Raw genomic sequence first — 14,339 nt, forward strand, 5'->3', positions numbered from 1 at the left:
ATGTTGAGCTTAGCAAACATCCCTGGAGGCTTTGGCTCTCACACAGACACAAACGTACCAGGAGCTGCTGTCCGTACACAAACACATGGTTCTTGGCAATGTCAACACGGTCCCAGGCAAGAGTGAGGACCAGCTGATCGAAGGCAGATGCGTTTGTGCCTGAAATACAGAGGTACAGCTATGTGTTACCAAACATACAGGCACATAAATATATACATTTATATATTCCCAGACATATAAAGCCTTTATAACTTTGTATTTATTGTTAGCCAGCTAGCAGGATTAGAGAGGGTTCGTAAAGCAGGACTGAAGCAATAATGCAGTCAATTACACACTAATACAGCTCCAGAGCAGATTAGAGCATGAAGTAATCCCTGTTCAGTTACTAGTCTATTTCACCGTATTATCCTGTAGAATCCATCTGAATCATGGTTATATTCACTGTTACCTTGTCTGAATGTCAGAAATAAAAGTCAGTGAAACTTAGATTAAACTATAATCACTTCTGACGATGGCGATGCCATTTCTTCGGCCTCCTCTGAGCTCAGAGCTGCATACACGCTAAGTAATAAATTAACTGAATCAGAGTGAAAAAGAGGAAGCTCTCTGAACAGCACTCAATTTTCTTTAAGAGGCTTGAGAGCTTTTATACCCGAGGGTCTGTTTGAGGATGAGTTACTGTTTCACTGCACTGGGTGTGTCTTAGGCTAGCAAATGTTTGCCTGAGTGGGCATTTTAGTCACATTCACTCACAGCTCTCAGCCTGGCTTTGGAGTGTCTGAACCTGTTTCTCCAGGCTATCGATCAGAACCAGTCACTTATAAATTTCTGGCTTTTGTCTAAATCATTTGGAATGAGGCAAAGGTCTGCTGCGCCCACCATACTCAGGATAACACCCCTCTTTAAGGAAAACAGTGACAGAAAAATAGAAATGGACTATGGAATGTCTTTGCCTTTAGTCAGACAAATGAAAGTATTTTTCGTTTTGTTTTAAAATGTAGTTTGAAGAACACAAACAGAATCATGCTGACTACATATGAGGACATTAAGTCAAACAATCAAGAAAAACTTTTCTTTAAATTCTTCCTTTCTCTCAATCAAAGACATAGAGAAGAAGGATAAACTAAGGTATGCAGCGCACAAACTGACAGTGAAGAGACAGAAAGACCCTGTGAATGTTAGCAATATGATCCACGAACAAAAAGAAGGGCACACGGGGGAACACTGTTTTCAAAGCATATCTATATCAGAATGAAAACACAAGTTTTGAAATCCTAACCTTCTAATACCAACAACATCCTTTTGAAATCATAACAGCAGAATTAGGGTTGGGTGATATGAATGATGTGAGAGATTTGGCCATACTGTTGTCACTGCAGAGGCTATGCTTTACTGGCCTGGCTTTGACAAATCAAGGGACAGGGATCATTTCTGGTTTTCCAAAAGACACTATTAATTAGTACAGGACTAAAGTTCCACTGTATGGAGTTGGGCAGAGCTACCAGTCAGAACATGTGGGATGACAAACACATCTTTCTTATTTGTTAGGCCTTTACAGTCATTTTTTCTTTGTTTCAGTTAAATGTAAAAATGCTAGGGCTGTAACTGTCTAAATGTTCTTGGTTGAGTCAGATTGAGCTGTTCAATATGAAGATTTGGTGTTGTTGGAAAATTTAAATTTCTTACAAGATGGTCAAGAAAATCTTCGGCACAAATTTCAGTGGTATTTCAACCACAGACAGACTAGTATTGAGAGAGGGAAGAGAGGAGAGGAATCACATGATCACATCCCATACCAGAAAAAAGGATGCCATTGGTCTGGCCCATGGACATCAGTTTGGATGGGAAGGATCCCAGACTGATCTGCCAGATAAAATTAATATTTGCCTTCTGGCAGATATGTCTGGTTCCAGGTAAATCTTTTGGCCCTGCTATATAATAAAAGACTATGCAGGTTTTTTGTATGGTAATGTAATTTGAGAAGAAAGACCCATACATGACATGGAACAGTCAGTTGGTGGCGGTAATGCACCTCTCATCTGGTTTGCTCGAACTGTGACACTAAAAATATTGTTCTAATTTTGAACATTCAAGATCAGTTTTACAGTTTTTAAGTATTTTGTCTTATTTGTGTCATGCAGTGATTATGTGAGCTAGTATCATTATCCGTAAGATGAAAATATCAATGGCAAAATGTCTGGTGGGAAATGTACCACATAAATAAACTGGCAGCTTATTAAATAGTCGGACATCATCTGACCTATAAAATACTTTTTCAGGGCAAATTAAATATTAATGAGACATTTATGCAAAAATGCTTTTGCCAACACTGTTGTAGCGATGGGAGATTCACACAATGTGTGGTCAGCTGACTAAGCAGTGCTCTGCACATCCAGGGTATGATACAGATAATATAATGCATACATATAATCTCTCATGAATCTGCATAATATTTACATTACCCTTGACATTCAAGCCACAGATGTGGTGCTGAATGTCAGGGATTTAATGTTACTAATCTCTGATTGCTCATCTTTTCTTTTTTAACCTTTATCCTTCTCAGTCAGTCAGTCAGCCGTTTCAGTCTCTCTAGTCAGGTTGTCAGGACACATTTGACAGGAAGCAATAAGTAATAATAAAAACCTCACAATCAAATTGCCAATAAACCACAGCCATTTCCTGTTGTTCTGTGCTCTGGCATATTAATGGCCAAATTGACTGTAAAAACAAAGTCTAGCATCTAGTCATGTGAGGCAGACAAAATGACACAAAAAGAAGGACATTATTGAATGTGATGATGTATGGTGTAGTTATTGCAAACCATTTCTTAATTGTATATATACATCACTTACAGTATTGTGATATACACTGTTACTCTGATACATATGTATAAAAATACTTATACTAGTCATACTACCAAACAAAGCAGATCATAAAAAGACTGAATCATTTTCATGCGACGCTGATACTGAGAGCAGCGACACTTAGATAGAGAAGGTTGAGAAGAGTTACAAACCTTGGAGTAGAGCCCTTAGGATGGCTACATCAATGTCCTGGTGCTCCTCTGAGCTGATGTGAAACACAGTGATCTGTTTTCCAAGAAACAAGATAGCACACATAATCAGACTCCCACAGACATCAGCCCAGATGTTAGAAGGGCTCATGCAATATGAGGTGATGATTTAAAAAAAATACCCCCCAAATAAATGAATGAATAAAGTGGGGTCACCAGATCACTGATGTGTCAGAATTAGATTAACTGAACAAATCTTTGTGTTATTAGCGATACTACGATTTTATCAATACCACTACTTTTATCAATACTGTTTATCAATAACAGTTATAGGTTATAGCTATTTTTTTTTTAAACTTTATTGCCATTATCAGCAAAAGACAGGTAATGAACAGTAAACAAAAACATTGCCTTGAGGGTAGCTTTCACCATACATAAATGTATATATGAGATTTCAACATACAATAAGAGGAAAAAAACAAAAAAAAAAAAGGGGGGGGGGTGGCAGCCTTTCATGTATACATCTTCCATTCTTGCAAATGTACATTTCTCCGGGGGTTATTCTATTTTAACGGTATTCTTATCAGTTCTTTTGTAGGGTTAGGGTTATAGTTCAAATGAGAACAAAATTATTTGACTTGCTTTTTTCCAAGCAAGTCCTGGCCTAATTAATATATAATACATCTGTTTTATAAGGAAAGTGTAACAGCATTGTTTTGAACTAATAGCCATCACTGATTCTTATTTTATTATGATAGTAACATGACAGATATAGAAATAATTATTTACAGCAAAAAAAAAAGAGTTCATAGAATTAAAAACACGACTTTTTCTTCAATAGTAGTTTGATAGTGTTGTAGTTTGCCTAGAGCCTCAAGATCTTTAAATTCACCTGCAATGATCTGTGAAACTATGAATGAAACAGATAATGCTCTGACCATTTCAGATTTAATTTATAAACAGATCCATAACAGAACGTGTCTTTTAATCTCCAGGGTGGGCACTAGCATAGCATAGATTTAACATGCTAACTCTAAATGTATGCTAGCAGGTTTCAATACACAAACAGATCAACTATCGTTATGTGCTTAACAGTCCAACTCCACATTTCTGAACCTATACTTTACAGGTTTTCGCAGGGTTTTGTAATGGATCACTTATTTTTTTCTGGCCAAATTTGGAAAAGACTTGCTGCTCTAAGCTCAGAAAATAGCTTCTTGATAACACCATCTTCATTTATTTGACCCCGGGCTCATTTAGCACCAGGTTCCAGTGCCCTTCCCTATGTGTTGATTTTTATATTTCAAGGTAAAATGAATCAGAACCCTTTAAATATATTTTATGACCGCATTCCTGAATATGAATGGAATTTACCAGTTCTTTACTCTTCATGCACTCCATCAGAGTTTGAAAGAGATGGATGGCATCACTTTGGCTAAAATTAAAAGTCTTTTTGATGGTTGCAATTATGTCAGTCTCCACTCCATCAGGAAGATTCCTATAAAAAAAAGAAAAAAAAAAAAGAAAAACACATCAGTGTTGAAATACATGCTGATACGAAAGTTTTATGGTTAGTTTTCATCTCCTTAAATGCCTTGAATAAATTAACTGCAGTTATACCGATAAATTACAGTTGTGGGAAATAAGGTGGCTACGACCACCTTAAAGCCATTAGATCCAGATGAAGTATAAGATTTTAATACATATTGGAGGCTTTATGTTTGCAGAACATACCACATACTGTGGTAAATATCTTTTATTAATTCACTTCAGTAGATTAAGCTCATTCTCTTTTTTAACTTCATGGACACATTTAGTGATCTGTACAAGTTTCTTTGGCTGATTAAGCCTCTAGGAGCTTTTAACTTCTCTCTGTCACTGTTCAAGCTATTTTCGGCTCCTTTATAACAGACTAGGCTGTGGTTGGGTTTTAGAAATAGATCAGAGCCACCAACGTGGATGCCATCACAGGAAATGTTACATCACTGTCTGCAACTGTAGCATCATACTGCCTTATAATTTATTCATAACGGTTATAATGTCACCATTATATTTGTTTACTCTTTACATTGTTTTGTTTCCACTGGCTGTGTGTATTAATGTGTGTTATGCTGTGTTTGTCGTACCCTCCCTCCTCAGTCTGCTTGTGGACGTAGGCCAGTATGTCAGCAGCACGGCCCGTCCCCTCGCAAACCACCACCGGGACAGGAGGACTCTCCTGAAGGTACTCCAGTACTGTCAGGATCACATTAGGACCCCCTTCAAAGATTAGGGCCACGACAGGAACACCCTGACCAATCCCTGAAGAAAAACAGGACAAAAGAGGTGCTTTCACAACTTGACTTTACATTAGCATCCTCATCTCTTTCACCTCATATGATGCAGACCCACCCAGGTGACAGTTTGTGGGAGGCTGAGATAATAATGTCCAGCTCAGTTTTATCAGGCTGTTTCCACCACCCAAAGACAGACTCAAATGAGACTACAGTTAAATGTTTAGATTCAATTAACAAAGGTGTTTATTCTTTAAATGGCTTAATGGTCATACATTCCAAGCCTCCATTGCTCAATTATACCTAAAATCAGTACGTTAATAATTCACCAGTAAAAATAATTTCATTTTTTATTTATTATTTCAACCTTACTGAGGAATAACATAACTAAGCAACATCAGGCAAATACCGTATGGACGTATACTCCATATATCCTCGAAGATGAAAACACTTTTGACCATTAGACAACTCTGAGGTGCCAAAGTAACACAAAAAGCACAAAAAGCACAATGTCAGTTAAGTTTTTGTTATCAGAAGGGACTCTGTTAGCTTAGACATGAAGCTCTGGTCCTCACAGATGATGATTTTTATTTTTAGAAGAGATTATGTGTCAGAAATGTTAAATTCCTGGGATTCTTACGTGCATGTATTCTTTGAAGGTTAATGTGCTTCTCCAAGTCACGGCGAAGTTTGACCTCAGCACCGTACTTTCCTACTGTCCCATCATCAACCAGGAGGAAATGGGAGTGCAGATTGTTGAGAACGTTCAGTTTACTCAGAGGGTTCAGCAGTGTCTGATACGGAGCAATGATCTGGTGTGTGGAAAGGAGACAATGGTAACAGAAACTTAATCAAAATTATTAGTTTCACATTTCTTCCATGCACTACCCTACAACAATTATTGTCCATGAAAAAACAACACTAGAGGGACAGCGAGGTTTGGCTTCTAAAAATATTCTTGTAAAATAGACAATTATTGTGTCTTACATCTCTGCCAATGAGATCGTTCCTGTTTTCGATGACTCCCCAGGGTGCAATACCGATAGTGCAAATTTTCTTTGATGATCTTGAACAGTGCTCTTTGAGTGCGTCTCCAACATGCTTTGCCACACCTACAAAACAACAGAAAGATTAAGAACTTCTAATCCTCTCCTGGACAAAAGAGAAAGATTTAACTCATTCAGGTCTGTGGATATTTTCATGATTTTCACATACTTTCTTAAATTCACCTCTATTTCTGAGGTACTTACAAATACCAATACCCAAGTGTTTTATATCAAAATGATCAGGATAATCTCCGTTTTATATGAAATGAGGCCTTATCGTTGTCCTGGAGCACAGTAGAAAGATACAACTCAGCCCAAATATTGAAAATTTCAAGTCAGATTTATGAAAATTTTCAAATCTCATGTGAAAACACACCTTTACTCATGGACAAAGTGTTTGAAATAGATTTACCAAAGTGTTGGCTTCATAGAAGTAGTGGAATCTATGAATAAAAATTCTGCCCCTCTATTTTCACCATAATTGAGGCTAAATAATGATTTAATATTTTATATTAAGCTTCATTAGATGTGTGCAAATGAGAAAAGAGCATTTCAAGTTTTCTTCTCCAAAACAAATATTTACTGAACAGAAAATATTTACAATATTTGCTAAAAGTATATTCACTTAGGGTTTTTTTTTGTTGTTGTTTTGTTTTTTGTTTAAACTATTTAACTGTTTTGCGTATGCCATGCAGTAAAATGGTTCCTGTCCAGCTGCACACAAAGGACAACATCCCTTTTTCGACAGGTCTATTTCTTTCCCATTTCTTCCTTCTCCTGCTAAAACTGTGATGGAGTGGACCTTAGTGATTCCTTAGTGCTAGCTGGTTGGCAACAGTTGAGACACAAGGGATTTATCCAATTACACACAGCTAAAGGTGAGGATTTGTGCACATTGCTCAGTTACTGGCCCTCTATCTCCGGCTGTGATTCACGTGGGATGTCAATGGAGGCGTTAACAGACAGATAGGATCGTCAAATCAAATTTTATTTATATAACGCAAATCATAACAAAAGTCATACTATGACACTTAACATATAGAGCCGGTTGGAACCAGATGCTCAAGTCAATTTACAGAAACCCAACAGAATCCTCCAGGAGCAAACACTTGTGGCTGGTGACAGTGGCGAGGAAAAACTTCCTTTTAACAGGGAGAAACCTCAAGCAGATTTCCCTCTTCCCGGAAGTATCTGAGGAACTTTTCTACACCATAAAATGACAAACGTAAATGAAAACATAGTGGAACCCTCACAAAAAGGTACCACTGCATGCACCACCCTCATAAGGTATTAAAATCCACATGACCTTAACCAAGTCTAACTACTACAAATTCTTACATGTATTAAAATATGACTGACAATCCATAAATATAATATATTTTGGTGTAAATCCATCAATACTGTAAGGATCCTGTTATCCAAGTCTCTAAAAAGAAACAGCCACAGCACTAGTGATTTTGTTACCAAATTGCCGCCTCAGGGGCAGGTCCACACAACTCCATTAGTACCCGGAGTTGTTTGTGTACCACAATCCTCAGCTAATGGATATCATGGATTCAGCAGTAATTTGTGAGCCAGAAGACTGTCCCAGCTGGCCGGGCTGCCAGAGAGGCATTAAGAGTAATCACTGGTCTGGTTAATTGACCCCTGTGAGTAATGATTTAAACACTATGATCAGACCACACTATCTTAACAGCTCACTGTGGCTGCAGACACACCTCGGCCACGACATACAGCCAAATGACACGCTTAGAGGCCAGTATTACTTAACTTCTGCTACATCAGCGCATCGCGCTGATGGATCCTCTGTGGTCATGCAGGTTTGTGGACAGTGAATGTTTTCAAGTGAATCTCAATTAATATCTCTAAGGAAGTGGAACATATGTGTTCATTTTATTTTGCAATTTCCTGACTTTACTACTTTCAGAAAGCAGGTTGCTGTAGTATTCTACTGTTCTGCTATAACCTGAGGTTAGGTTTTTGTACAAGGAAAATGCAAAGATTTAATGGCATGTCACCCTATATGTGTAAAAAGTAACAGACCAAGTGTTTATGTTCTTTGATAAAATAAGTCATTTTGTCAATCAATCAGCAGGGGGTAAATAAAAGTAGACAACAATGGCAGAACAGGCTATATTCATAAAGAATGGCTGTCAAACAGTAGACAACATACAGTCGCGGAAAAAATTATTAGACCATCAAAAGTCATCAAAAACAATGGTTATGCAATCAAGTACTAACTCCTGTGTGTATCATATGACTAAAACAGACAAAAGAAAACATGGAATGCCTAAAAGCACTTATTTTCGCAGTACAATGCCATAGCTATTGATGTAAGAACTGAAGTCATTTTGGTTATTATCAAGAAAACATGGAAAATGGCTAGATATCAGCTCTGAAATTAAACTCTTATGAGCTATTTTTGTTGTTATCATTATATTTGTCCAAACAAATGTACCTTTAGTTGTACCAGGCATTAAAATGAACAAAAAACTGAAGAAAACAAGGGGTGGTCTAACAATTTTTTCTGTGACTGTAGAGCAATTTTTCTTTTTACCCCCTCAGATGAGGGGTAAAAGTTTGGTCTCCTTATCCGTTCACATAGCTGTTGCAACTCAGCCATTTCAGGATTTATGGGAAGGTCTAGGTAGATGGCAGGTAAAAGGCTGAACAGTGAAAGTTAAATATTTGCTACATCAGAAATTATTAAAGAGGAAAACTAATTCTGTCTCAAAGTACATTCACTCGCCTTCTGAAAATAGGAGAAATTAATCAAGAATAAAAACAAATGCTTTAAAGAATATTTCCATTAACGCACATAAAATATGTTTCTACAACACAGCAAATACACCAACTGTGTCTGAAACAGCGATGGTGTTGACAGTGGGTGTGAGATAAGCTCACTGAACCTTCTTCTCTCCACAGTATATTTTTAAAAAAAAAACAGTGATTTCTCTGACAACATACCTGTGTTAACCCCTCCGGTGAGAATCCAGGCCCCGGTAGTGACTGCAGCTTTGATGAGGCCTTTTCCTACCACCTGCTTGATGCGTGGGTGCAGCTCAAAGTTCTGAACTCCACCATGGACAGAGATGAGGATCTTGGGAAGCTCCATGTGCCACTCCTTCATCATCAGCTTCAGGATGCTCTCTGGCCGCGAGTCGTGGGACAAACGCACATACTGTAAAAACATATTCAGACATATGAAGAACACTGCAACAACTCTATTATTTTATATTAACTTCCAAAGAGGAGACCTTCAGATGATCTTTTAATAACTACATATAAATATTCAACACATAAGGTAGAGACATGAAGAAAACAACAAAAATGGGAAATATTTTAAGGAGTCTGTAAAACTGAGCTACAAGTAGAAGACATATGGAGACACAGGGGTATTTGAAATGATTTTAACCCTTTAAATCCTTGAGGCATTATTTGAATGAAATGGGCTACTTGGAATTTGTGGCTGTAGTAGTGTCATAAGCAGCTGTGAATATGTGCTTGTGTTTCTTTTCTTCAGTTGTTTGGCTTTACTGTGTGTTTTAGGGTCAAAACAGGGTGGAATAACAGAAAAAGACAGAGAGAGGAATTAAAGTTTTACAGGTTTTTACTAAATAAGGCACTTGGAATGCACATCAATAAGAGATTTAGGATGTTTAACATGAACTGTGAACTGTAACACACTGAACAACAACAAGTATTTGAATTTTTGGCTGAGTATTTTTTTGATTTGGGGCTATTTTTTTTCCTAAATCAGTTCAGCTGCTTTTTGGCACCTGGTTGAACTCCAAAAAGCAGTTACATGGTCAAAACTTGGTAATAACACAGTTAAAAAAAAATAAATAAAGGAAAATCACAACACTGTAAACAACAATAAAAACAAAAAAACCCCACAAGGAAACAAGTGTAAAAAAACACATATAAGTCCAAACCATCTATTTTTTAGAGCGAGTCAGTCTCACTCACTGCTGTTTTGCATCCCCCATTCCATAGGGGCAGGGGGTGTACTGAGCATGCTCAGATGTCTATGGAAAGCACAAGGTCTATTCTCTAAGCATGTTTCCAAAATTTTCTTATTGAGCAAACGGTTGAATTTTTGTTAATGTCTAAAATAAATCATATAATCAGAATGCTCACCACAGATACATTAGGGGTTAAAGGGTTAAGTAAATTAAAGAATGTTCAAATCACATTTTTTCCACCCTTAAATAAATCCACTGTGTTAAAAAAAATTGCACACCGTGTTAGACCATATTTCAATAATCCATGTCCAAGTTACAGAGCCACTAATCCTCTTTTTAAATACAGCCGAGTGGAATTTGCCATCCTACCTTGGCTCTGTAGGAGTGAGACCCTCCCTGGAAGTTGATGACACCATAGGCATCAGTGGGGCTCGCCTCTGTGTGTTTTTCCACCGACCACTCCTCCAGCTCGGGCAGGTTGGGATTTTCACCCAGCTTCACGTCCGAGTACTTCGTGGCCAAGCTGGCAGTGAAGCCAACATGCTGCCGCACCAGACGCCCACAGCAGCACCTAGACAGCAAAACACAAGCACTTTTAACACCTGATGCAATAATATGCTTATTACTTTATATTTATCCAAATTAACACAGGGGGAGACTAGTGACACCAAGCTGCTGGACCTGGATTTTTTAAATTTCTTTAAATTGCAGGACATTTTTATGGACATTTTCCATTTTCATGCATGTCATTGACCAATCCCTCATGAAGCCACAAAATAAAATAACCATAAGACTGATGAACAGCAATAAGCTTTGGCAGACTGGAGGTGAGCTTTAATTCATTTTTTAAAAAAACGGTACACTGTAAAAAATATGAAGTTTGCCTTGGAGTCTGTTCTGTGGTGTAAGGTTGTTTTTTGTTGACGTTGACAGACTATTTTGAAGCTAACAAGAGCTAGTGTTGTCACTGTAGAGGAGCAGAAGAAAGACACAGAAGAGTCCCTTACAATGAAAGTCGACAGGGTATTATTATGGCCGTAACCCTGAGAAGGTGCTTATTTTACATTTATCTGTTGATTTGTTCACACACTGCAAATAAAAACATGACAAATGTAATTTTTATCATAAATGCAACATACTGAACATAATTCCTCTTAATTCCTTATCTACTCTAGTCACCTTAGGACACACTGAGCTGTCTGACACGCAAAGCCCATAAGTAAATCGTTTCCTGAGGACTGATGGTCAGCAACACAAACACACACACACAACACGATACAAGAATGTGCCTGCAGTCTTTTTTCAGATGTAAAGTAACGGGTTAGCTTAGATTCTCTCAGGCTAAACCTGCTAGGCAACAGATAATGAGTAAAAAGACCAAACACACACTTACCGAACTAGCTGTTGGCAAATCTGGCATCCTGGAAGGCATCTGCAAGGAATTTCACACAAACACTATTAATCAGTAGTTAAAAACAAATAAACACTTGTCACAAAAGGCGAGGTAGGGTTTCACAACACTACCAAGGCAGTTTGATGGATGAACAATGTGACAGCTGAACTCTCCCAGTGAGAGGGAAGTTCTAGGTAGAAGTTTGAGGACATTAAGGAAGGTTATCTGTCTACTGGGCAGGCAGCCCACTTAGATTGGCCTTTAACCAGGAGAGAGTTATGAAACCTGCCAAGGGAACTCTCACTTAGATCACAGTCACATGGGGGGCTTTGGTTCCATGTTAAAGGGAACTATGCTCACCAACACCTCCAACAAATCCAGCAGCAGCAGCACATACTGTCCTTAGTGAAGGAAAACCAGTGGCAAATAATTGATGTAAAAGAAAACATATGGCAAAGAGTAACCTGGATTCAGTGCAGGATTACAAGAAGTGAAGAATGCAACTTCTTCAAAGTGTAACTAAAAACAGAAATGGCTGACAGACAGGGAAGTCTGCTGAAAAGTAAACAAGAATATATTCCATATTGAATTACCAAGAGTTATACAAATAAAAAGTCTGATTTATTTGAAATTTCTTATATCCATATTATAAAGAAGCAAGAGCAGTGTCTCACTCTCTCGCATGCCAAGCCTTGCATACAATTTTAACATGGCTTTGTAAGATTCCAGGGGGCCTGTGGAAATGTGTGACAAAACATCACTTCTGAACATACTCTCACAGATAATTATTATAAAAATAGTAGAGAAAAATAATTATTATATTCAGATTATTAAACTAAAATAATTGTGCAAGTTATTAGAATAGACTGAAAATAGATTATTTTGACCATAATACATAGGGAAACAAAATACAAATACAGTAAACATATAGAACAGGTTTTGTGATATAAATAAGATAATTTCTAATATATAAATAAGATCATTTCTAAGTTCATAATATATTGCAGAAATTTGGAAGACAAGTCAATGCTTGCAATGTCCTAATACCTTCCTATAGTCACATCTAGCTCACACAATTACTTTTTTTTTTTTTTTTACATATTAGAGAAACTCTAACATTACATTGATAACATCTGAAAGAAATGAAGAAATCCTAGCCTTAGTACAACAGAAAAATATGATACACAACATCATCACTGGCCTTCCCCCCTTCAGTTAAATCTGTAATTACAGTGACAGACATAAACATAAAAATTATGTGGAAACAGACTCATTTACCCTTTGGAGAGTAGTGGTTAAGGTTTGGGCCTACCTTAACACACACGCACCATACAATTACACGGTTTCCATGGGCATCTCCACAAGGCGCACTACAGTATTTCTAAGAAGGGGCCAAAGCACAAACACATACCTGTGGGGGTCCTTTGACACTGGAAGTATGTACACACATTCCCTCTTGGTGAAAGTGCTTTCTATCCAGGGTTTCAGGGACTGTGGAGAGAAAAAAAAAGACAAACCAATGCATAATGTGAACAGCTGATCATTCTTAAGTTTGCATTTATGTCTTTAATGTGTTTGTTTTTAAAAAACTTAAGCTGCTGAACGCATTGCAACACTTAGGATGTTAGAACAATTACCTACAGTACAGTGAAGAGCGTCGGCACAATACTATCTGATCAGTTTTAGTATCAAAAATACAAATTATTCATGCACAATTCACAAAGGTTAATTCATATATGCACAAATATGGTGCATTGTCTGATTTACTTCAGCACAAAAACAATTATTTCTGTAAAGAATAAATTGTGAACACCCTAAAAAGGCCAAAAGGGAGCTAGTAACCTCTTAATCCAGGATTTGGCTCCAAATCAAGGATTAGATAGAAGATTAAAGAGAAAATGAATAAATAAAAATCAGGTATAACACAGTTCCGGGGCTGCATTTCAGTCAGTGTTAAGGACAGCAATAAAATAAGTCTTGTGCTCCATCATCATTTATTCAAAACAAGGATTTATGTCCCAGGAATTTTCAATTAATGCCTCATATGCCTTATTGTTCTGCCAGTAAGGCACAGAGAGACCCACGAGCGATTAGTGGCAGTAATCCCTTCCAGTACAAAGAGGGAAAACCTGCAAACACTGTCACCTGCTTTACACCAAGGCGTTTCAAGTATTCCTGAACCTCGGACAATAGCATTACCACAAGTAGGGGTGGAAATACTGAAGGGCAGATTGTATTTTTCTGATGGAGGTTTACAAAACAGAAACCAGAAAAGAAACAGAAACAGTGTTTTCCACAGGTTTGTGAAGGGCTTATGTGCTGTGATGGCTTGTTTGTCAATAAGTAAACCAGCGTTATGTACACATAACCTTTTGAAATAATTATTACGAGGTGTTATACTATGCAAGGGTAGTATAAAAAAAGGGTAAAAATTGGAGTTTAAAACCAGGAAGTATTAATCTATAACAGTGACATGTATAAAAGTAATAAAAACTGCACAGAAGGTCAAAACAGAAGCCAATATCACAAACGTAAAAGCCATAAAGCAATAAAACGCTACACAGAAGGCACACACAGACTGTAGTATAAAGTGTGTATGATGCAGTTATCATATGTCTTACAACTCATCTGACATTTCACTGTTTAGGA

General features: G+C 37.4%; 1 protein-coding gene across 6 annotated transcripts in view; it reads right to left on the bottom strand.

Annotated features, from left to right (window-relative positions):
* Positions 1-14,339, bottom strand: part of trpm7 (transient receptor potential cation channel, subfamily M, member 7) — a 54,556-nt gene that overhangs the window by 29,720 nt on the left and 10,497 nt on the right. For all 6 annotated transcript variants that reach the window (XM_030163529.1, XM_030163520.1, XM_030163538.1 and 3 more), the window contains exons 2-11: positions 13,102-13,181; positions 11,691-11,729; positions 10,667-10,868; positions 9,300-9,513; positions 6,274-6,398; positions 5,927-6,098; positions 5,140-5,314; positions 4,388-4,511; positions 3,017-3,089; positions 59-159 (exon numbers count right to left, since the gene is read on the bottom strand). In XM_030163529.1, coding sequence (XP_030019389.1) covers positions 59-159; positions 3,017-3,089; positions 4,388-4,511; positions 5,140-5,314; positions 5,927-6,098; positions 6,274-6,398; positions 9,300-9,513; positions 10,667-10,868; positions 11,691-11,729; positions 13,102-13,181 — 1,305 coding nt within the window. The remainder of the gene's footprint in view (positions 1-58; positions 160-3,016; positions 3,090-4,387; positions 4,512-5,139; positions 5,315-5,926; positions 6,099-6,273; positions 6,399-9,299; positions 9,514-10,666; positions 10,869-11,690; positions 11,730-13,101; positions 13,182-14,339) is intronic.

Source organism: Sphaeramia orbicularis, chromosome 3 (genome assembly GCF_902148855.1).
Source record: "Sphaeramia orbicularis chromosome 3, fSphaOr1.1, whole genome shotgun sequence".
NCBI classification, from domain to species: Eukaryota; Metazoa; Chordata; class Actinopteri; order Kurtiformes; family Apogonidae; genus Sphaeramia; species Sphaeramia orbicularis.